The sequence below is a fragment of the Panthera onca genome, chromosome B1 (genome assembly GCF_046562875.1).
Source record: "Panthera onca isolate mPanOnc1 chromosome B1, mPanOnc1 haplotype 2, whole genome shotgun sequence".
NCBI lineage: Eukaryota > Metazoa > Chordata > Mammalia > Carnivora > Felidae > Panthera > Panthera onca.
Window position 1 is genome coordinate 58,949,396 of NC_138342.1, and position 24,217 is coordinate 58,973,612.

The 24,217-nt window shown below is 35.0% G+C and overlaps 1 protein-coding gene across 7 annotated transcripts in view; it reads right to left on the reverse strand.

The window, feature by feature from the left end:
* Positions 1-24,217, reverse strand: part of ANKRD17 (ankyrin repeat domain 17) — a 163,049-nt gene that overhangs the window by 23,288 nt on the left and 115,544 nt on the right. For all 7 annotated transcript variants that reach the window (XM_060654891.3, XM_060654890.3, XM_060654887.3 and 4 more), the window contains 9 exons: positions 22,276-22,387; positions 21,980-22,125; positions 17,431-17,573; positions 16,672-16,885; positions 15,983-16,158; positions 14,677-14,839; positions 12,258-12,353; positions 10,909-11,025; positions 104-275 (listed from right to left, as the gene is read on the reverse strand). In XM_060654891.3, coding sequence (XP_060510874.2) covers positions 104-275; positions 10,909-11,025; positions 12,258-12,353; positions 14,677-14,839; positions 15,983-16,158; positions 16,672-16,885; positions 17,431-17,573; positions 21,980-22,125; positions 22,276-22,387 — 1,339 coding nt within the window. The remainder of the gene's footprint in view (positions 1-103; positions 276-10,908; positions 11,026-12,257; positions 12,354-14,676; positions 14,840-15,982; positions 16,159-16,671; positions 16,886-17,430; positions 17,574-21,979; positions 22,126-22,275; positions 22,388-24,217) is intronic.

The window sequence follows — 24,217 nt, forward strand, 5'->3', positions numbered from 1 at the left end:
ACAGAAATCTACTTTTACCTTAAGTTATTGATATTTAAAGAAATATCATTTTGAATACAATGTATTACACAAATCAAATTAGATGGTAAGTTAGAGAAAATACCTTCAACTTTATGCTTTTCTTTTTCTTGAGCAGCTTGGAGTTCAAAGTTCTCTTTATTTTTGGCTTCGATTTCTTCTAGTTTTCTTCTTTGCTCTTCCTTTTTCTTTCGTCTCTTCTCCTTTCTCTTTTCTCTTTTGGCAGCCAAGGCCAGCCTCCGGCTTTCTTCTCTTAACTATTAAAGGATAAATAAAACAGATTTACTTTGTAAAAAAAGTTGTCACACAATGTCATTTTATCATAAGAGAACTAGAATACCATAAAATTCAAAGTCATCTAGTTCAATTTACTGTTTAATCAAGATTATAGTCGAATCGCTGTAAAGAGAAAATAATATTTTTAAATGTCAAGATCAAATTAATGATATAAGATAATCTAATTTTAAAATGGATAAATGACAGATACATAGCTTTCACAATCACTAAAAAATGTAAATTAAAATAATAAGTTACCATGTTTTATTCATTAATTTTGCAAAATTAAAAAAGATAACATGGATCAACACAAGTTTGGGAAAATGAGTTCCTTCCTATACTGCTGTGGGTATAAATAGTTGTATTTTAGAAAAGGTAATTCAAAAGCCTCCTATTAAAATTACAAACTGCTTATCCAAAGAATTTATTCTATAAAATAACCATAGTGAAAAAATAATTTCTATTGCAGAGCTGATTATAGTGGCAATAAATGGAAACAAGGTAAATCCATCAATGCCAAGAATGGGGGGAATAAATTAACAACAGTACACATTCACAAAATACTAGGCAGCCATTAATGGGGCAGCTGGGTGTCTCAGTCAGTTAAGTGTTTGACTCTTGGATTTTGCCTCACATCATGATCTCATGGTTCACGGGTTTAAGCCCCGCATTGGGCTCTATGCTATATCAGCACCGAGCCTGCTTGGGAATCTCTCTCCCCCTCTCTCGGCCCCTCCCCTGCTTGCACATTTTCTCAAAATAAAAAAAACATGAAAACAATTTTTTTAAGTGTTCTATACTTGGTAATATGCTCCCAAATTACACTGGTTAGAAGAAAAGAATGCACATGGCTGTCCAATGATCTCACTGGGAAGGGAACCTGTTATGTGGCTCTGTTTGTAGAAATAGAGAAAAAGGCAAAGAGGATACAAATAAAGCTAATGACTACTCTAAAGTGAGCCTGGAGGAGGGGTGGCAGAAAGATGGTGGCTTTCAATTTTATTTTATATAACTGTACCCTGTTTCTATTTGTGAAAGTGGGCACTTAATGGTGTTACTTTCATAGTCAAAACAATGAGTAAGAATAAAAGTATAACATCTCTTAATAAGTGACATTAACAATTAAATTTTCCTCTTTGATTCATAAAGTGAGAAAATCATCTTCAAACTGTTTTCTTTCCTTGTCCTCTAAAAGATGTTTTCAAACTGTGTATTCCCTGCCCATAATCTAGTGTTTTGTGTATTATGTGTACATTTAAATATATGTGTCAAAACAATGACACTCAGTTTATGGAAAATGTCACAATATGCTAACTAATGAAACCAGAGCTCAAATATAAGCCCAAAAGACAAATCATTTCATTTTTGTTAAATTTTTTAAGGTTTTTGCTTTTGCTGGACTTTACTGTCGTTTCAAATTATGTCTGTTAGGTACCTGAAAGTTTCTGCCCACCTTGAAAGTTTTTACACCCTGGGGCAGTGCACCATAATTACATTCTCTCTGGTGAAGAGAAATCTTTTGCTCCTGAAAAGGGAAATAATTAAGGAGACTCTGTAGAACACTGCTACTTTCTCAGGTAGAGGGATTTCAGGAAAGAATACAAATGGAAGTTAAAGATACAAAAGTTGTCTGCATGGTAGCCCTAGAAAGTTTTGCTAGGCCTCCAGAAGCACACAAACTCCAGTCTGAAGACAAGTGAAAGAGGAGCTTTTGACCTTGCAGAAGGACTGGAAAGAAAAAACTGCTGACCTTCACTCCTTAGATCATTACATGGGAGGAGGAATAGTATCTGACTGGAGAGTTTGAACGAAGGAAGTAAGCATGTGTGACTCTGCTCACTGAATCCTTGCTTTAATGGAGCTAGCTGCCTGCCCTTGGGAAAACGTGCATTCTCCCCGCTGAACTCTAGTGAGGTTAGCCTGCCTAGCTGACTTTGTCAGATAAGCTTAAGTTAAAGAGGAAAAGGAGGAGTACAAAGTGGCGTGAAGGATGTGCCAAAAAAACTTTTCAAAGCAACCGTTTCCATAAATATGTATTAAGCCTCTTCTGCGCTCTCACTCTCAAAAATAAACATTAAAAAAATTTAAAAAATATATTAAGACTCTCCAATTCAGAATTAGGAATAATAAAATATACTTTATCTGTGTCATGGCTGTATGTACAGAAAAGCCTTGACAAAGGCTTATGAGCGATCAAAATAACAAGCGAAACCCACTGGTTAAGCCAAGGATGGATTTTTGGTTTTGCTGGATTTTTTATTTGTCTAGTGGTAGGAGATCATTGTGACTGGTATCAAGGGGGAAAGAACTACCTTAAGAATAGAAAACTTTAGGGGCGCCTGGGTGGCTCAGTCGGCTAAGAGGCCGACTTCGGCTCAGGTCATGATCTCGCGGTCCGTGAGTTGGAGCCCTGCGTCCGGCTCTGAGCTGACAGCTCAGAGCCTGGAGCCTGTTTCAGATTCTGTGTCTCCCTCTCTCTGACCCTCCCCTGTTCATGCTCTGTCTCTCCCTGTCTCAAAAATAAATAAAACGTTTAAAAAAAAAAAATTAAAAAAAAAAAAGAATAGAGAGCTTTAAATCAGAAAGCAGTCATCTAAACCTATTTGGCCTAGATGTGGGTAGGGGTGATGGGCTGAGGTAGACTAGTTTGTAGGTGTAGCTGGGTCTTGGGTATGCAAGTGCCCTTAGGGCTTACAGAATTCAGTCAGTGGAGACTGGCCCTTTGACAACAGTATGTCTAGCCTTTGACAACAGTAAGTCTAGATTATCAGACTCACAGTAGAGTTCAGCCCTAAAGGCAAGGTATTTACTCGTTTCTACATCTTATAAATTCTAAGTTTTATCTAGTATTTTGATAATCTCATAGATTCTACTAACCCTTTCGACTCACTAAAAAGTGGGGCACAAATTCAGAGGTCCTAGGGAAACTCTTTCTGAAGGACAGATCTTAGACTATGGCTGTGAAAGAACCAATAAAGGCATGAAGCTCTAAAAAATTAAGCAGAATTAGATAAGATAGATACATATTTATTAAGAGGCATCATAAGTTTGCAGGAGGTATATGAAACTAGTGGATCACCAAAGGGAAAAAGTTATTAACTATATGAATATGTATTTATGTGTATGTGTATGTATGTGTGTGTGTGTGTGTGTGTGTGTGTGTATGGGATATCCAATATTTAAAAGGAAGAGCAAATGAGACTTTAGGAAGGTATAATCAGGCAGAGGAAGACAATCAAGAGAAAAATGGCTTCAGTGAGAAGAGTTTTATGAAGGAAGGTAATCAACATTGGTAAGTATCACAAGTATCAATAAGGACTGAAAATAAGTAATAGGATTTGGCAGTTGAGATGCCACTGGTAACCCTGCTATAGTTAGTTCATTGCAGTAGTGAGGGAGTAGGTAAATGGTTCTGAGGATTAAAAATTTAAAAAGTAGAGGGTGGCAGGGTGGCTCAGTTGGTTAGGCATCCGACCTCGGCTCAGGTCATGATCTTGCGGTTCGTGAGTTCGAGCCCTGCGTCGGTCTCTGTGCTGACAGCTCAGAGCCTGGAGCCTGCTTCGGATTCTATGTCTCCCTCTCTGTCTGCCCCACCCCAACTTGTGCTTTCTCTCTCTTTCTCAAATATAAGTAAACATTAAAAAAATTATTAAAAAAAATTAAAAAGTAGAGTGAACAAGACATAGATTATTCTCTTAAAATATCTGGAAAACAAAATGCTAAATTTGAGGTAAAGTTTCATTATAATAATTACCTTAAGTTGCAGGCAGAGGGTAGGAGTTAAACAGTAGACACTAAAGATAAAAAAGTATGGGGGAGGTGGTAACAACTGATGCAAGGTCCCAAAGAGAACAGATGAAAACAGAATAAGCCATGAAGACTTAAGAAAGTCTGGAGGTACAGAAAACAGGGTTAGAAATTCAGCCTACATCCTCTATTTTCTCACAAGGTACAAACCTGCACCTCACTTCACTTACTGGGGAACTGCTATATGTTTTTCAGTATATGTGGGGGAAGGGTAGAGGCTTTGAAGAAAAGAGTCAAGTTGTAGAATAACCTTATTGTGGAAAAGGAAAGGGCACTACTAACTGGTGATTTCTAATTGAGGTTTAGGAAACAAAGTGATATTTGAGAGTTAAGCTTTTTAAGGTAAAAATTTAAGAATTTAAGAAGTAGTAGTCCAGACTAAAGAGAAACCATCTGCAAATTTGGATATATGAAAGTGAACAAGTTATGTGAGCAGTAGAAAACCACAGCGAGTGATGAGCCTGGAGGAGTAAGCTAGGAGGACCCGAATATTTGGATTTTCCCAAGCAGACAACTAAGACAGACGGAAAGTTTTTGAGAAGGGTGTAACGCAATTCCACCTGTGTATTAGAAAACTATGGAAACTGTGGAAAAGTTACATTGGAAAGGAGAAAGACTAAAATGAAGGCAAAAGGTGATGGAGGCAAAACTATTTATTTATATAGGGAGACTATTAAGCCTACTGCGATACTTCAGGTTATCAGGAGTGATAACTGAGAGGAAAGGAAGAAACAGAGACTGCCAAAGCTTAGTTAAAGGTGATGACGAAATGTAGAGGGTTTAAATGTGCCAGGTGCTGGATTAAGTTAATTTACTACATGAATTCATTTGATGGATGTAGTGAACGGGAAGGGAAGCAAGGGTAAGTGAGCAGCTGAAAGTGATATCAAGATTTCATTACTGACTCATAGGTACTGACACCAATAACAGAAAAAGAGATCAAGGAGTATTCAAGGGAAGGGAAGGGAAGGATCCAAGGAAAATCTATTGATAATCTGCTATATATTAAGCATGGTTCTAATCTTTTAGGACTAGTCAGTAAACCAGACAAAATATCCTTACCCTCATGAAGCTTATAAAACTAACATTTAGTTGGGGGGAGGCACATAGATGACAATATGTTAGTTTTCAAAAAGGTGTTAAGTACAATGTATAATACTGGAGAAGGGGAAGAGAAGTATGTATATGGGGATGGGTAAGGGGGTTTGACTTTAAATAGGTAATCAGTGTTAAGTCTCACAAAGGTAAAGTTTAAGTGAATATCTAAAAGATCTGAAATATTTCAGGCAAAGAGAACAGCCAATACATAAGCTGTATGTTCAAGCAGGCCCCTGTGGTTGAAAATAGTAGAAAAATGACTTTGCAACAGAATATCAGAGGGTCTGTCTGATCACCTTGGTGTCTCAAAGACTTTATCTTTTAGTCTGAAATAGTGCTGTAGGGTTTTGAGCAAGAGTGTCAGATTTGATTTAAATGATTTAAGAGGATGGAGAACAGACTGCTGAGCAATGGGAATCAGGGAGGTCAGTTAAATAACTACTGGGTAATACAGGTAAGAGATGATATTAATGACTTGAACCAGGGTGAGAAGTGATGAAAAGAGACTAGGATTCTAGATACAGTTATAAGGCAAAGGTAACAAGATTTTCTAAGACAATGGAGGATAGAGAGGAATCAATAATGACCTCAAGGCTTTTAGCATAAGCAGTTCCAAGACAGAGTTATGGCTCTAGGGTGGGCAAAGATTAGGAGTTGACATCGGAAACAAGTATGAGATGTCTAATTGGTATCCAAATGGACATGTTGAGTAACTAGTAGGAGATGAGACGAGTTTAGGGAAGATATCTGTGCTAAAGATATATTTTTGGGATCAGCTGTTATTTATTTAAATTTAAGAAGCAGGATGAGGTAACCAGTGGAAAAAGATGATAATGTAATGAGCCAAGGGGCTTGCCAACTAAGAGAGGAGAAGAGGAGGAAGTAGCAAAGAAGACACAGAAGGAACATCCAGGGAGGTAAGAGAAAAACCAAGAGTGTGTAGTGCAATGGAGGTCAAGTGAAGAAGTAGGTCAGGTATTATTTGGCTCCATGAGATGAGGATAGAGCACTGAGCACTGGGTTTGGCTACATGAAAGTCAATGGAGACCATAAAAGCGTAGTTTTGGTGGAGTTGTGAGAGTGGGAGCCTGACAGGAGTACATTCAAAAAGAAGGAAGAATTGGAAAGAGCCAAAATAGATGAGTTTGCTGTTATTGTTTGGCTGCAAAGGGAAGCAAAGGGATGAGTTTGTAGCTGAAAACTGGAGACAGGGAGTGGAGGAATCAAAAGTTTTTTGAGATTGGAGAAATAAGCTTGTATGAAGATGAGAATGATCCACAAGAAGAGGAAAAATGATATAGGACAAAGAGAAAAAAATTGCCACAATGTTTTTGAGTAAGGGTGACCAGATCTAGTTCAACAGATGGGGCTGGTTACAAAAAAGTTTATTTAGTAACTGGGAGGAAGAATATGGGTAGAAATTGGTGGATGGGGAAATGGGTGGGGAAAAGTCTGACAGTTTACTTTTGATGCTCAGTTTTCTCACTGTAAAATGTAAGGTCATTAGTTGAGGATAAAGGAGCAGATGTATTGGAAGTGAGGATAAAGGAGAGAAAGTAATAGTGGTCTTGATAAGTGGGAGAATGAATGAAATTAGGGAAGCACAGTATACTAGGTAGCATTAAAGGGTTCACTGTCACCCATTTAAAGTAAAATTCGTCATCAAGTGAATGTTTTTTTCCTACACGTTTAGTTAGTAGGCTACAGGTGGGAGTGAAATAAAAGAAAGAGTAAAGAACAGTGAAGGGTGGTAGAAGTGGATCCTAAATTTTTTGGTAGGCAGGGTTGTCAGGATTGTTGGAGGTAGAATTCTAGAGGGAGTAAAGCTGAAAAGATAATCAGAGAATGAAATGTATAAAATTAAGATTATGGGATGGGCATATTAAAAGCTTCAGGTATAGGCAAAAAAGCCCAATGGAAAATATCTAATAGGAATATTGTAAAACTACACCCTACATAGGTAATGCAAGTTTATAAGGAAAAAGATAGGGGGAGAAACAATAAGTAATAAAGTACAAGGGTGAAAGAAATATATCAAAAATGCAGATCAACAGTATCCACTAGGATACCAACAGCCATGAGTATAACCTAGTTGTTAATTGCCTAAGAGAGCAAGCAATTAACTGTAAGAGAAGTCCTCAGTTTGACCAGCTAAACTGCTCCAAAGCAGGGACTCTTCCACATAATAAATGCTGAGTAAATATATGTTCACTGAACAAGGATAAGAGAATCTGATAAATATAATGGGCAGTATTTTCAGCAGCAGTTTTTACAAACCTATTAACCAAAATTTTCAAATTAGAAAGGCTGATCAGAGAAGCACTATTATACAAGCAATAAATTACCTATATAGAACATTCAACTTGGACCAGACAAGACCAACTCCAAGATGTTCTTAAATCAGAAATGGTAGAGCCAGAATATACTGTGTCTCAAAAGGCAAAAGAATAAAAAAAGAAAAAGGTATTTTCCCAGACATAAATAATAAGTGAAAAAAGTGAACCAAACCCTATCAGATACCAATCTGATAATTTTTCAAACAGAAATACTGGGGTAGAGTTTAGGAGAGACGTACCTCCTGTGTAATCTAGAATTTTACCTCTACACCGCCCCCATTCAAAATTGTTTATAAAGTATCAGTGCATGCAGCAGAATCAATTTACATCTAATTAACTTATGATGAAGAATTATTTATTAGTTTGAGTTTTAATATTATGGAAAAATATGCAGTGACATTTGAAAGCAGTTCCTTTTGACTTACTTTAAATCTGAGGCTCTTGGAACATCAAGGTTAAGAAATGTTGGAAAGAAATCAAGAAAATGACACCTGTGTTGCTGATAACAGTAGGAAGATATTTTGGAAGTATATCAAATTTAAAATATATGACCCAAGTGAAGAAACTTTATAAAAATAAAAACACCAAAATATAAGGAAATATGTATAAGGATTTTATAGTAACATTACCTGTAGTGACAAAAAACTGGCAACACACTTACTATGGCATATATTCTACAGTTATTTAAATCACTAACAACTGACAATATCCATCAATTACTGAGAGAGGAAAAAGCAAGTATTAGAGCAATGTGTTCACATGACCCTTTTTAATAAAAAGTATCACCATCTCCATATGTGCGAATATTCATTCGCTCAAGAAATATTTATTGAGTGCCTATGACATGCCACGCACCATTTTGTGATGCATACATTGTAGTGGTAGAGAGAGTCCAATAAGATAACTAAATAAAATACATTTCAAATGTTACAGAGTGAAAATAAAGAAGGGAAGAAAAGTAGCAAGAGTGTTTGTGGAAGGGAGACTAAAATAAGAGGCAAATGAAGCGACATTCAAGGCAGAAGTCACAGGAAGAGCAGAAGAGGATGGTCTGTATGGATGGAGCAAAGTGACCAAAAGTAATAAAAAAATAAGATCAGAGGTGTAAGAAATATTATAGGTGGGCATATCACATACAGTCTTAAAAGACTTTGTAAGTAATTGCAGAAGTGCAGACTTTGTTACCATGCCAGGTTTTTAGCTTTAGTTATCTTACAATGGTGACATGTTTTTCTTTATGCATATTTCAGTTTAAATTGAACACATTATTGTAATAAAGAAAAAAAAACTGAAGTTGACTGAGAACAGATATCTTTAAAAAGATATCTCCTATAAATGGCCTCCTGTCTCTATAATCTACAGGTATGCACTAAGTCCCTAGATGTATTTAATGTAATGTGTAAGTACCAAAGGCATGAAGAAATTAAAGATTTTATTTAAAAACAGATTTTTATGTCTCAGTTGTAGAAAGGATGCTTTCTAGATTTGATAAAAATGCAAAAAGAAACAGTAAGTATCATAATATAACTTAGAAACAGAAGAATTCTAGTGCAAAAATAGGAGAGTAATGCAAAAACAGGATATTATAATACTTTGTGAAGAAAGAACTAAAAAGAACTAAGAGGTATGTTATGGTCAGTTAAGGAACGAGTGGGACCCTGGGAATTTGGAAGGAAAAAACTGGGTTCGAATCCTACCCTAGCTTAATCAAGTTATTTACTTCCCATAGATTTAATTTCTCCATCTGTAAGAGGAAGGGAGTAATACTTTTTTTAGTGAGAAGACGAAAATAATACATTTTATCATATAAATTGGCCCTATTATTTTGCTCGGTATTTAAGAGGCATTAAATATTAGATAAAACTGAATATGAAAACAGGTCAAGTAATAGTTATAATAACTATCTACCTCTCAATGTGCTCATGTTGTTTTAAAATTTCAAAATGGATGGGGCGCCTGGGTGGCTCAGTCGGTTAAGCGTCCGACTTCGGCTCAGGTCATGATCTCGCAGTTCATGAGTTCGAGCCCCGGTGGGCTCTGGGCTGTGATTCTGTGTCTCCCTCTCTCTGGCCCTCCCCTGCTCACACTCTGTGTCTCTTTCTCTCTCTCAAAAATAAATAAACATTAAAAAAAAAATTAAAATTTCAAAATGACCAAAAAGTGAATTTGTTTGATCAGAAATTAAACCAGAGTTTAAAAAATGAAGAACCTCCAGTATTAAGTATATTTTCTGAAAAATAATAGCGTATTTTCACATTTAAATTAGAACAAAATGGGGGTGCCTGGGTGGCTCAGTCAGTTAAGCATCTGGCTCTTGGTTTTAGCTCAGGTCATGGCCTCATAGTTTGTGAGATTGAGCCCCGAGTCCAGCTCTGTGGTAACAGCACAGAGCCTGCTTAGGATTCTCTCTCTCTCCCGCTCTCTCTCTGCCTCTCCCTGCTCGTGCATGCACAGTGTCTCTCTCTCTCTCTCTCTCAAAATAAATAAACTTTAAAAAAATAAATAAATTAGAATAAAATGTTGAGAATAATTCATATTTTGTTTATGTAAGTTGAAATACACAGTTTAACAAAGTCAGCAAGTATAATAAAAAAGGAGCTGACTCAAATCAAAAAGATTAAAATTATCACTCTATATCCTTTATAAATTTAAACAGTAATATTAAATCTGAAGCATTTTTAACCTTTTTAAAAAAGATGAAATATGGCAGAATATGTATTCCATAATATTCAATGTCAACCAACTCTTTTCTTGCTGTGATTACTATTTGCATTACATTCCAGAATGCAGAGTTATTGACAGGAAGGGGGAGAAAGAAGGAACTATGGGACTGTCAAAACCAAATGTTGTTTGGAGTATTTTACTGCCCGTGAGAATAGGTGGGAATGATGTTGTTCTGCCTGAAAGAGAAAAGTACAAAAGAAATCATCCATTTAAAAAATGAACTCATTAAACATTCTACCAAGTGGCTGTAACTCACTGGTTGGTTATGTGTTGGTAATGCATTTGGTACTCTGATAAATCTGCTGGCAACAAATTACAAGGATCAGTGAAAGATCAATTTGGATGGGGATTAAGAGATCATTCATTCGTTAAGACTCAACTTGATTATTAGAGGCTAGGTTTTCTGACTTCCAGATGAATGCAATTCCTATAATAAAATTTAGTTAATTTGATTACAAAGAAAATTCTTTTAATGATATTTAAGATAGTCATAATTCAATTTGAACCAAACTTGAGGGAAAAACATGTACATAATTTAAACCAAAAACAAAAGACAAAATGAAAGAAAAATAAAAGATAACAGATTACAAATTAGGGAGAAGGAAAAGGAAAAAAGTTGGTATTTTTCACATGTAAAGGTTATCATTACCTTTTCCAAGTCTAACTCTTCTAATAAAATGCTGGCATTTTTGTTTGCTTCAGCAGCCTGTCTATCTTTGGCTTGTACTATTGATTCCATACAAAGATGACACTTCTTCAGCATCTCCTAAAATAAAAAATTAAGATGTTTGCAGCCTCAAAACACAATTCACATTTAGAGAGACTCCTGAAAACACAAAGATATTTAATTAAGGTACTTGAATGAACATATAAGCAATAAACATCAGTGGTAGGGCAAAAAAGGGTAAAAACAAAACCATAATCTAAATGGTATATGTTTTTTAAGTTACACAAGCAAAGAGCCTCTACTGTCCTTCAAAATAACATCCATGTGACTGGTATTTTGGAAACTAAAATTACTCATTCCTAAAATTTCAATGTAAGAAATCATATAGCAAACACAGCTTCAATAATTTATGCCAGCTGGTTAATGGGCTGAAGGGAAAGGTCAACGTCAACAAAGAAAATGGGTTTAAAAAATTAAAGAACTTAATTGACGGGAACTGTTTCAAGTATTTAAGCTTTGTTGCTACAACTTCCTGTGCAAGAATCACACTTAAAGAAATCACAGACATCGGTACTTACATACTTTTCTCAGTGATTTCATTCTCGGGACATACTATTTAACAGGAAAGGGCTATTTCCCTATTCAACGAAAGCCTTACTTTTAATCTCCCCACCCCTCCAAAAAAATCCCACAAAAAACAAAAAACAGTGGTATCCAGGAATGTTAATTATCATAGAGAAATGTAAAGGCGGGCGAGACCATGAATTAGCTATGTTAAATAAAACTCATGAAAAAAAAGTGATCACTATTATGTAATGACTGCTGAGCAAGACATTTTTAGATTTATTGACCTCTTTGCATTTTCAGACACATGTCTTAGGATTTTAGTCAAATGTTAGTATAAACCCCAAATTAAAACATCACCAGGGGAACATCTCAATTAGATCTCTAATAGGATTTATTTCACTTTCTCTACTTTTTCGGCAAAAATCCTAGCCAATTCATTCTTAAGCTGATAATTACTCCAACTTTTATATTATATCGAAAACATAAAGTTTCCTTGCCCATGACTATAAAAAGTACTATGCTCAGTTTTAGTTAGGTCTTAGAGAATGTTTTATTGCTTCATTAGGTAACTGAATAATCTGAAGCACCTTTTAAATACAATACTGCATTCCCAAATACTAGATAAATGAAAACTATTACATATCACACATTATTGCTTAGACTAAGACTTTTTTCTTAGCGTGAGATACACACACACACTTAACAAAAAAACCAAATGAGATCCCTAGCTCATATACTGAGATGAACTTAATCACTATTATTACCTTATCAGTGATGGTTGCTATGTATCTCATACATTCAGAATCTGATGGAAACTGATTGACTTCTTTGACTAAGTAGCGCACCACCTTCACATGACCCTAAAAAACAGATACCAATATCAGATTGAAAACAGACTCTTAACAGGATTCAGTAAATCTATAGTCTTGTCTTAACTAAGATTACTTTGACATCAGTGCCACAGAATAAAGTCTTAGATATCATTTGCACTGTAAATGAAAAAGAGACAAACTTTGGTTCTGATAAGTTAAATCTACACTGTTCATTCTCATCCCACCCCTCCAAAACAGTACAGAATAACCTGATCTAAAATTCTAAACAACACTGAATGAAAAGCCAACAAGCCAAAAATTAGTATGAAGAAATGGGGATATGTCTGGAAGAAAAAAAAAAAGTTCATTTGTTTCTAGTTAATTCATACGTGAGCATCCTATTTCAATTCTAAGCCCTGAAAGAATAGAAATAACAATTTTGTTCTTTCAGATAAAAACTAAAAGCATAACACTATACTAGTAGTACAAAAGAAATAAGATACACTTTCCTAAAGCATGAGCTATGATTATATTATTCACTGTAACCCAGTTCACTAAGTAAAGCTCAAAACTTTTAGACCAGGACTCAAGAGACTCTAACTTTCTCCAGTCTATACTATTGCTCTCTGAACACAATTCCTATGAATTAGCTAGTTTTGATAAACAGACTGTTTATATTTAGTATATTTCCCTATCTCTTCCTTTTCATCTACATCTTTTTAAACTATTCCTATTCCTATCTTTTAATGAATAGTTCAATGCCATTTACATCATTTCTTGATAACTTGCCAACACTTCTATGGTATTTAAATTATATGGGACACCTCACAGTTACCTGACTTTGTATGTGGATCTTACTCCCTCTTATTAAATCATATATTTCTTTAAAAACAAAAAAAAAATGCAACTGCTGTACTCTGTACAATGTAATAGGCCAACCATTACAGTAACACATGGTAAATACTAAAAAATAAATAATGGGATGAATACAAAAGAATATAAAAGATAAACACTGTTCTTAAGGAATTAAGCCTATTTGGAAAGAGAAGACATATGCGTGATAGAGTAGTAACAAGATAATTTTTGTCAAAATGAACGATAAAAATAACAGATTGTAGAACTTCTACAATGTTTAGAGGATTAAATGTCCTGCTGTGAGCTCAAATAGGATTGGAAGTGTTTTTGTAGAATGGGAGATTTAAACGATACACAAAGAATGAATAAGTCTGGAAAAATAATGAAGAATATGGGTATTTCTGAGATGAGAACAATGGTGACGTAAGAGACGGTAACAAACAAAAGACCAAGCAAGGAGAAGACTCCACATCAGAAATTCAAAATAGGGGATGAGCTCTAACGGCACCAGATTATGTTGGTTTTGACTAACAAACTAACATTGCGTTTCAAAGGATGACAGAGACTGAAGGGAGGAAAAAGTTCTAGAAGAGGATACTAATATAGTGGAGTGGTTAGGAAGATGAATGATATGTTACCTTGCTTGGAGAAGATGTAGTGAGAAAGAGGAAGAGAAAGAGAAAGAAAGAGGAAATAACGAGAGATTCAGTGTCTAGGCAGTCTAGAATACCTAGGGACGAGGTGGTACAAAGCACAGACAGAGAGAATAATAAGAAAAAAAAGAAGAAATATGATTTCTTGCAATTTATATATTAAAATCTTCAATACAACAAAATAATTTGGAACCTACCAAGGGATTTTACCTACCTGTCTCAAAATGACAAAACTTGAATTTTAAACACTGAACAGTAATCCAGTTTTCCTAGTAACAAATTAAAGCTGAATTTAAGAGACCAACCAAATTATTAAATCACCCTGTGCTATGCATTATAGGAAGAGAAACAAAGTTTCTCTTTTCACAAAATTTATTTCTACTTCTGAATGTAGTTCATTTGATCTTCAGGCATTTCAAAATATTGGTGGCTGGGTTTTCATTATAGAATTCTCTTGTTCCTAGTAATTAAAGCAAATGATTAAAAATAAAACCAATTTAAGTTAATTTTTTCCCTGCTGTGCTAATACAAGAAAACATTCATCCATAAGTAATTAGTTACTTTTAATTGGATTTACATTTTGTGTGAAAGATTAAGATTGCAACTAGATTTTGGAAATACTACTTAGAACTACTTTTTAAAAGTTTACTTAGCTTAACTTATCAATATGGGTAATATTAATGGTTTTTCTGGGATACCTGTGTCTACCTTTCAGTGTTGCCATCAGTGATTATTTGCTTATTATTTTACTGCTTTCATCACTACCGCTAAATCCTAAAATGAGACTCTTTAGTAATCACTAAACTATACATATCCAGAAAAGTTGAAAAACATCCAAGTGAATGAGGATGAAAGACTTCTACCTTCCTAAATGCTGCCATCAGAGGAGTTATCTTGCGGTTGTCTGCTGCATCCACATCTGCACCTGCTTGTACTAGTAACTGAACCACATCAAGGTGTCCGCCATTTGCTGCTAGCCACAATGGAGTGTTCCCCTTCTTATTACGTACATCAATGTGAGCTCCCCTAAACGAATGACACAGGTATTGTTTAAAATAAATGGAATGACACAGATAACGATAAAAATCAACTATTAACATATGAAAAATATTCTGTAAAAGTGAAATATTAGATATAATATTCAAGGACTTAAATACATTTTTCTCTCAAAATTACAAGGAATTTCTAACCATCAAATTTAAAAGTCTTCAAATTAAAAAACAACTGTATACTAATAATTGCTTTTCTTATTTTAATGACTGCATAATTCTGGGTTTCAATCCTGAGAAAATGTGAAGTTTTATTTAGTGAAAAATATAAGTACATCCTGTTAATAGCATTATCAATACATTAAACAAACAGTATGCAAGAGACATAAACAGTATCTTACAAGGCACTTGTATCTATTTCAGATCACTTGTATTTATGTATTTTTTATTATGTGGCTTCAGAAAAGAATGAATCTAAAAATAACATGCAGATTTAGCACTCAGTGGGCATCATAGTAAGACTCATGATGAATAACAGGTGATAGCTGCCACTACTAAATACTACTGCTTAGGATACCATGCAAATGTCTTTAAGACTGTCAAAGCAAGAAATCCAATTCAGCTGGCAAGCATCTTTGGAAGACTGGCAGGAACTTCTAAGTGAGTGAAAGCAGGAATTCCCCTGGATCCTGTCTGATACCTTGAACAATTCTGTAACTGTCACTTAAAAGCCCTAATTGCTATTAAAAACAAAAACAAAATATAAACAAATTAAAAAAAAAACAACAACAAAATCAACAACAAAATCTTAGATTGCTGCTAGATTTTTAAGATTTCCAGCAATAACTCTCTGGAAAACTCAAACTGTGTCGGAGATGTGAATACGCAGGCCAAGAGCTGGATGTTCCAATAGCGTATTATAGTACTTTAAAAGTGTATACACACCCAAGAAAGGAAGAAGAGAAGTATTTCTAGGTTGCACTGAAATAAATCAGACAACGTAGCATAGCTCTAGATAGGTGGGAAATAACAGAAGTAGGTGTAAAAAATAAAACAAAACATGCAATTGTAGTTTACAGAAGTAACCACATTTGATATTTTAATAGTACAATTTGCCCAGAGAGAATAGTAATCACTAGTAACACCATAGTCACATATGAAGGGCATGATAACATCATACCTGCCAATGAGAAGCTCACAGAATTTATAATGCCCTTTATCTGCTGCTATGGTTAAAGCTGTATCTCTCGAAGAGGGCACTGGAGGGGCATTAACATCAGCACCTTTATCCAAAAGAACTCGGCCCACCTCTGCATATCCACCAGAGGCAGCTTCCATGAGTGGTGTGAGGCCAGTCTAGGTTTAGCGAAAAATAAAAGCAACACATGAGAGACTGAAAAGAGCGAAAATGTTTAAAGAACCACCTGGGGAGCAACTTGATATAGTTGCTACAAAGAGTCACAACTAAATTTCAGCACTGACACTACAGCCTGAGTTACAGTGTGATCCAGAAAGATGATTCTACTTAATGTCAATTTATTGTGAAAAAAACTTGTGAAAAAAACTTGCCAAGATGCAAGCACTTGGCATATAACTGACACTGATAAATGTTTCCTCTCTTCTCTTTCATAAAGTATGTATTTTCTAGCTGATAACCCTAGTATGTCATTTTTACCTATAAAAATTTAGTGTTAAAGTATTTTCAAGAGTTAACGCTTGACTGAGTACACAGAATGATTTCTGATTAAATACATATGTAAGATATATGTTACAAGAAAATACTAAAATTATAATTAGCGTAATGCTACTGTACACCTTAAATATCGAAGCAATAAATAAATCCATGTATAAATCTCAGATTTTTCTTACCTTAGCTCTGTGTTCCACATTTGCTTTTCTATCAAGCAGAAGACTAACCACTTCAGTTCTTCCTTGGAAGCAGGCTAAGGTAAGGGCAGTGTTCCGATTGGTTTCTATTTGAGCATTTATGTCAGAGCCCATGTCTAACAGGAGCTTAACAGCAGCTGTATGCCCATTCATAGCTGCTAACATCAGAGGAGAAATGCCCAATTTGCTACCAGTTCTGGGGGTGGAGGTATGGGGAGAACAAAAGGAAAAGATATAAAATTTAAATGTCCCAGAAAAAATTGGATGAATTTTATAGAATTCTATTTCAGGATTTGATTCTTTAGTTTGCAGGACTATTTAAAATAATAATTTTTCTCAGCCCTAGTAAGTCTATGAGATACTACCAAGACTCCATTAGAAATCTTTTACCACCTAGACCTAGACTACTTTCTGTAGCTCATCCAACATAATGACTTGGGCTGAAAAGTAACTATTAAATTATTAAGTGATTATTAAGATGGGCTTTCCATCCTAAAGCATAAAAACTGTGTTTACTTTTAGTACCATAAGAAATAGAGTAAGTGATGGTTTCTCAAGTTCTATATCAATAGAAATAGTTTTAAATACTTAAATAAAATTAATCTTAAAAATCTCTAACAATTTGGATTCTAAACTTGTAATGAAGGCATTTTCTAAATATGGCATAAGAAATACAAGTATTCTACAAATAGCTTTGTCATAACACTCTTAAGGGGCTTATAGAGAGAGAATAAAACTTGCCTAGAATTAATCTCAGCTCCTGCATTTAGTAATATTTTGATAATGTTCACATAGCCACCAGAAGCAGCCAGGCTTAGAGGTGTGTAATCAGAAACATTCCTGTGCTCTTTATTTGCCCCTCGAGCTAACAACAGCTCCACCACCTGAAAAGAAAAGAGGAAAAGTTGTGTTTTCTTCTTATGGTGAAACAATTTGCAAAGTGTGTATTTCTGATTTATTTTTCTGGTATATCGTATAACAAAACAGAGGAAAGTCCTTTTTTTAATCCTTTGCACAAAATCAGCTTCAAATGATAGCAAGAGCTCTTACAAGCCAACAGAAAGCAGGCTTTTCAATTAAAATCCATTTTGGGGGGAAAAAAATCCATTTTGGAATTTGTTAAAATGGCACAGTGTGTTCATGGAAGACCAGGGTCTCAGATCTGCTGGATCTCAGTGTGTTGTTGTGCAATGCTATCTTAGCAATTAGCATTTCTCTGTTATTTCATCACATAGTGGTAAAACAGAATAAGATTTTTTCATTTATAATGATTTAAAAATATTTTTTTAAACTTATAATCAATAACAATGTTTAAAAACTTGGAATAAAAGTAATATTTATTTTTCCCAATATTTTATGAAAAATTTTAAACATATGCAAAAGCTTAAGAAATTTACATATACTTGCTACCTAGATTTTACCATTAATATTCTACTACACTTACTTTATTACATCTTTCATCTGTCCATTTTCTGATGCATCTCATTTCAAAGTAAAATGGACACCTGCAATTTCCCTTAAGTGCATTAGCATGTGTATCATTATCTAGAATATTACTTGCTTTAAATTTTTTGGGGGTAAAATATATAACTTACAACCAATGCACAAAACTTGGGTGTATATTCACTGAGTACTGACAAATGCATAAAATTAATGTAATTTTTTTTTTTAATTTTAATACTTTGTTTTTAATGGTTATTTTTGAGAGAGAAGGCGTGAGCTGGGGAGAGGCAAAGAGTGGGGGGGGGGGACAGAGGATCCAAAGAGGACTCTGCACGGACAGGAGCAAGCCCAATGCAGGGCTCGAACTCACAAACCCTGAGTTCATGACCTGAGACAAAGTCAGATGCTCAACAGACTGAGCTACCCAGGGGCCCCTAATAATTTTTTTTTTTTTTTTTTTATGGACAAAGAGAAAGGGCATGAGTAGGGGAGGGACAGAGAGAGGGAGAGAGAGAATCTTGAGCCCTACATGGGCTCAATCTCACAACCATGAGATCATGACCTGAGGCAAATCAAGAGTTAGACACTTGACTGAGCCACCTAGGCACCCCAAAACTAATGTAATTTAAATCCTGTTATTTATTCATGCCCCTTTCCCAGTCAGTCTCACCTATAGACTAATTTCATCTATCTTAAATCCTCATATAGATGAAATCAGTGTTTGAAAGTCATATGCGGGTATTGCATACCATTCCATTATATGAATATACTATAGGTGATCTATTCTCCTACTGATAAACAGCTTTGCTGTCTCTAGTTTTTGGTAAATTTGAATAAAGTTGTTATGAACATTCCTCCAGAAATACATTTTCATTGCTCATGGGTTCCACCTAGTAGAATTTCTGGGTGTATGTTCAGTTTTATAAGAAATTGCCAGACCTTTTCCTAAAGTGGTTATACCATTTATACTCCCACCAATAATAAGTGAGTCCTGGTTGCTCCACATCGTTGGCAAAATTGGTATTGCCAGTCTTTATAATTTTAGCCATTCTAGTTGGGTGTGTGGTGGTAACCCACTGGGGTTTTAATTTACATTCCCTGATAGCCGAAAAACATTTACCATTTATTTAAGTACTTATCAGCGTCTTTTGTCCATTATGCCATTTAATGCACAAAACAACTCTTTGACACAAGTGCTAGTATTTTCACCTTCATTTTACAAATGAGGCAGAGAAAAGTTAAGGATTGTCCAAGATCATAGCTCTTATCTTGCACTTAGTATTGTTTTTTAATTTTTTTTTTTAACATTTATTCATTTTTGAGAGACAGAGACAGAGCATGAGTGAGGAAGGGGCAGAGAGAGGGAGACACAGACAGAATCTGAAACAGCTTCCAGGCTCTGAGCTGTCAGCACAGAGCCCGACACAGGGCTCGAACTCACAAACTGCGAGATCCTGACCTGAGCTGAAGTCAGACGCTCTAACGACTGAGCCACCCAGGAGCCCCTACCTTGCACTTAGTATTAGTAAAATATCCTACAATACTAACTAGGAAATAACAAATAAATGTTAATGAACAGTGCTTTATCTTAACATACAAGCTAAAACTTTCCTCATAGGAATAAAGCTGTGACTAATTTTAGATTATGACTTTCTGTCCATCACTTTTTTGCTTTTAGAGCCAGAAACAGTAGGTGGCTTATGTGACAAGGTTATAAACACAAGACCAAAAAATGGTATTAGGCTAAATTTTACAGAGTCCCTTAAGCAAGAAAGTAGAAAACCCTAATCAAATTTCTAAAGTTATTAATTCCATTACACAAAGATAACTGAGCTTAGTTATCTCTCAAAGGGAATGGTCTATTCCCAGAAAGCAATAAATACTCAAAGATTATAGTAAGCTGTAGGCTTTAATACTGCTTTGAAAGGAAGGAAATCAACTGACTTCTTTTTTGATTCAACACTGAAAAAATTGTTATTTTATGAAGCAAGTATTATTTCAAGCTATACAATGATTGAAAATTTCAGTTATATCAAAATTTTACCTTCATCATATTCCAAAACAGAACCATTTTCATTCCCAACTAAGTTTTTCAATTTAATGTTGTTATTAATTGCAAAATTTTCTGCCATACCATTTCAACTTGAGATTAATAGGAATCTCTACATTTTCTGATGTGGTGGAGATAATTTATCAAATTAAGTAGCTTATTTTTTCACTATTTACTTCCTATTATTTGGGTTAAAATCCTTTTAATATACCAATCACCTCTACTATGGAATGCAGGAAGGGAAACAATACAAATGTATTCACGTTATCAACCAGAAGGAACAGCACAGTAGAAACACATTCTTTGTTGTCTCCTACGCAAAACATCTCTAGAAAGTGTGTCTAACTATCCACACACCTATAATCTATTCCAAATATAAAGGAGCAAAAATTATAAATTTAAAAATTATAAATTGGCCAAAGCAACAATTGTATAAAAAAAAAAAAAAAAAAAGACTATTATCACTAGGCTCCAATTCTTTTTAATCCACAAGATAAAGGATCACTAATTCCTATCTTTCTATATACATGTACCATTTTATTAGATTTTCCATTCTTTCTGCACAAGGATTATTCTACCTCTTAAAAATCTTTATCTTCTGGTTTACTAAAAACTCCAGTGGGTTTAGCTGACTAGAGTTCAATATAACCTGATGTGTTATGATAGGCAAAGGGTGGGAGGCAGTTTGGTTTTGCACAAATAGGGAAGTAATAACCTACCACCTCCCTGGCCAGAGTAATTTTAGATAGAGTATTTCAGAAGGTATACTGACATAATGGATAGAACAGCCAGTTGAAGGATTTGGAAAAGATATCCTCAAACCAATAATCAAAAGAATAGGGTACACTTCAAATAGAGAACAGGTAACTGGCAAATACAGCCTCAAATATCTGTAGATATAAGAGAGTATAAACCTCTTTCAATTAATCAAAGAACAGAATTAAGAATAGTGGGGAAACTTAGGGAAGGCATAATTCAGGTCTGATAATTAGGAGAACTTTATAATAGGATGGCAAAAAAAAAAAAAAGTAAAAGATTTCTAAACTGAGTAAGACACTGACCTGGTTAACCCAGGGTACTTCCTAAATCTGAGATTCAACAACTCCCTAATTGAAAAGTTGTCAGTCCACAGAGACAGCACAACTGGCTAATCAAAATCCTTACAACTGGATTTAAAAAACAGATTTAAAACATTAGGTTGCCCAGCTGCTCATTAAATGCCAGAAAACACACATGGGTGTAAAGCTATAACTTCTTACGCCTATACCTGATCACACCAGCTGTTCTACTTTCCTTAAAAAAAAATGAAAAGATCATACAATCTTACCCGAGAATCTTTCTTCCAGATTTGAGGAGTGGGGGAAGATGAAAAGAACAACTAAAAACTGAATGCTCTTAATTCCCTACTAATCTTATACATAGAGAGCAAAAGAAGCTGAGCTTAAGTACCTTTCATGCTAGGTACTCTAGGATAGGAAAAGATGAATGATTATAGGCCCTGCTTATGAGGAGTTTACAGATTTGATTGGGAATGCCTTAATCATTTCCTTAGCCTGAATGCAACACACAGGGATTCCTACGGCAGATACTACTTTCAGAGGAACAGAATAATAAACATGATTTTTCTGACACGATAGCTTATGCTAACACTGATACTTGAAATTATTATCTATTAGCAAAAGGACAGTTACTGTGATAAATCCAGATGCCAATCCTCTATTACCATCAAATCATAAAAGTTAAAACATATATTTGCTAAAAACAGATGGACAATTATTACAATGGAGAAAACGTTACCTCCTGCCTTCCCCCAGAACAAGCCAAAGATAGCGGTGTGTCCTTGGTTCTCTCTGACTGGGCTTCAATGTCTGCACCATTGTCCAGCAATATTTCCACAACACCAACATGACCAGCTGTAGCAGCCAAGATAAGTGGAGTAAAACCTAGAGGAAAAATAATGATCTTCTCACTACATGCTAAGCAAAAGAACAATAGTGTTTTCCATTATATCTATCACAATAGGACTAGAAGCAGTATTTCTTCACAGAATACAAATATTCCAGAAAAAAAAAATTAACAGAAGTAAGCCCTACCTTTCTTGTCTCGGTGCTCAATACTAGCTCCTCTCTCTAGCAGTGTTTGTACCAGTTCCTCGTGACCACCAGCACAGGCAAGTGTTAGCGCCGTATCATGATTACTTTCAGTCTATAAAAAAATTATTTTTTGATTAGCTTATTAAATAATTTTCAAATGACAGCATCAATTATATAATATATACTTATACCAAATACAGAGACAGATGTACCATTCTACTGTATCAAACATTCGGGTCTTAAGTTGTTCTTTTTCCATCAGCGGCTAACGTGTGATTTTGTAAAGGCTACAAAATAACATTTGAACTTTATGGGCAATTCTTAAAGCAGGCATGAAGGAAAAAAAAGTATGATTTTCCACCCATATGCTATTTACAACTACATGATTAAATTAAACACTGTTGGACTCACTTTTACTTCTAGCCATTAATGGAGTAGCATAGACAACAGCACAGACAAGATTTGTTTTCCTATCTCAAAGAACCAAAAAAAAAAGGGGGGAGGGGGCAAACTATTTGAAATGATCGTGTTTAGAGAGGCAGTGCATGGATGGCAGTGATCTCGGAGGACAGAAATGATTAACTCAACTTATTGCCTGGAGTTTCAAGGCTTCAGGGCAGACTGGGTACCCAAACACAGTCTGTCAATCTCCCTGAGTTGAAAAGGCAGAGTTTGGAGAGGTCAGGATGGCTGGAATTCATGGGGCAGACTACTAGAGAGGAAAGTACTACAAGAGTACTCTAGATTATCAACACTAAGTGATGCTCTGCCTAGGAAACAATAAATGATAGTTAAGTTACATGAATGACAACAGCTATACGGGATTACAGATTCAAAGACTATTACTAATAAAACAAACGACTACATATATGAAATATATATTTATTATGTTTACATATTTATATAACATTTATTATATTTATGTAATAAATACAAAAAGAAATGGCATTTTCTCCCAGAAGGTCAATAACTCTAAAAACCAAACTCTGTCATAAAAAAAAAAGAATAACAAGAGACAAAAGGCAAAATCGATAGAGTCAAGAAATAAGAAAAAGCCTACTAGTCAGTGATGAAGAGGGAGACCGCAAAAGCTGCTCTGCAGAAGAGGCTGGCAGAGAGCAGAGCTACTGACTGCAGAGATCAGGGATGGCCACAAGGGAGAGATGCACCAACTACAACAATGAAGAAGGACATGAATACTTAAATGAGTGACCGCTCTGACTGTGTAATAGTATTTGATCTTCATTTCAGGTTTATAAGGAAGGAATTATTATGTTTGATTTCAGAAAAAAAGAGACAAAGCCTCAGAGAAATAACCTTCCAATGGTCACACAAGCTAATAACTGATAAGGATCGGCTTAAAAAACCAAGGAGATCCTGGATATCGAAATCCTCCTTTCCCCATCATAAAGCAGTCCTATGGCACGGCCAATGGAGGTCAATATAATGTTAAGTCTCTCTGCCTTATATGCTCTCTCTGTTAGTGTACAGACCATCAGAAGAGTCAACTTTATGATGAAGAGTCCACTTTATGATGAAGTTTATTAGGTTTCTAAGAGTTTCTGGGGGTTAAAAGAGTAATTTAGGAAAGCGGTGCCAATTTTAAATAGAAACTGAACAAACAAAATTTGAAAAAGATCAGCATGGGAAATTTTAGTGGATTAGTAAAATATTGGTTTTTTCCCACATTATAAAACATCAGCTCAACTGACATTTATTAAGCACCTTTTATGTTCAAAGTACTCTGTTAGGTACTTCAGGGTTGACAAAGATAAATAAATACAGTCCCTGCTCACTAGGAGCTTAGTGATTACAGCAAAGGGAAAATTTAAGTTCAAACTATGAAAGAAATATAAACAAGGTATTATGAGAGTTGAAGGAAAAATATTTAAAGCTAAGAAAAGAGGGCTTGTCAAATTCCTTGGGGAACTTAAGAGTGGGC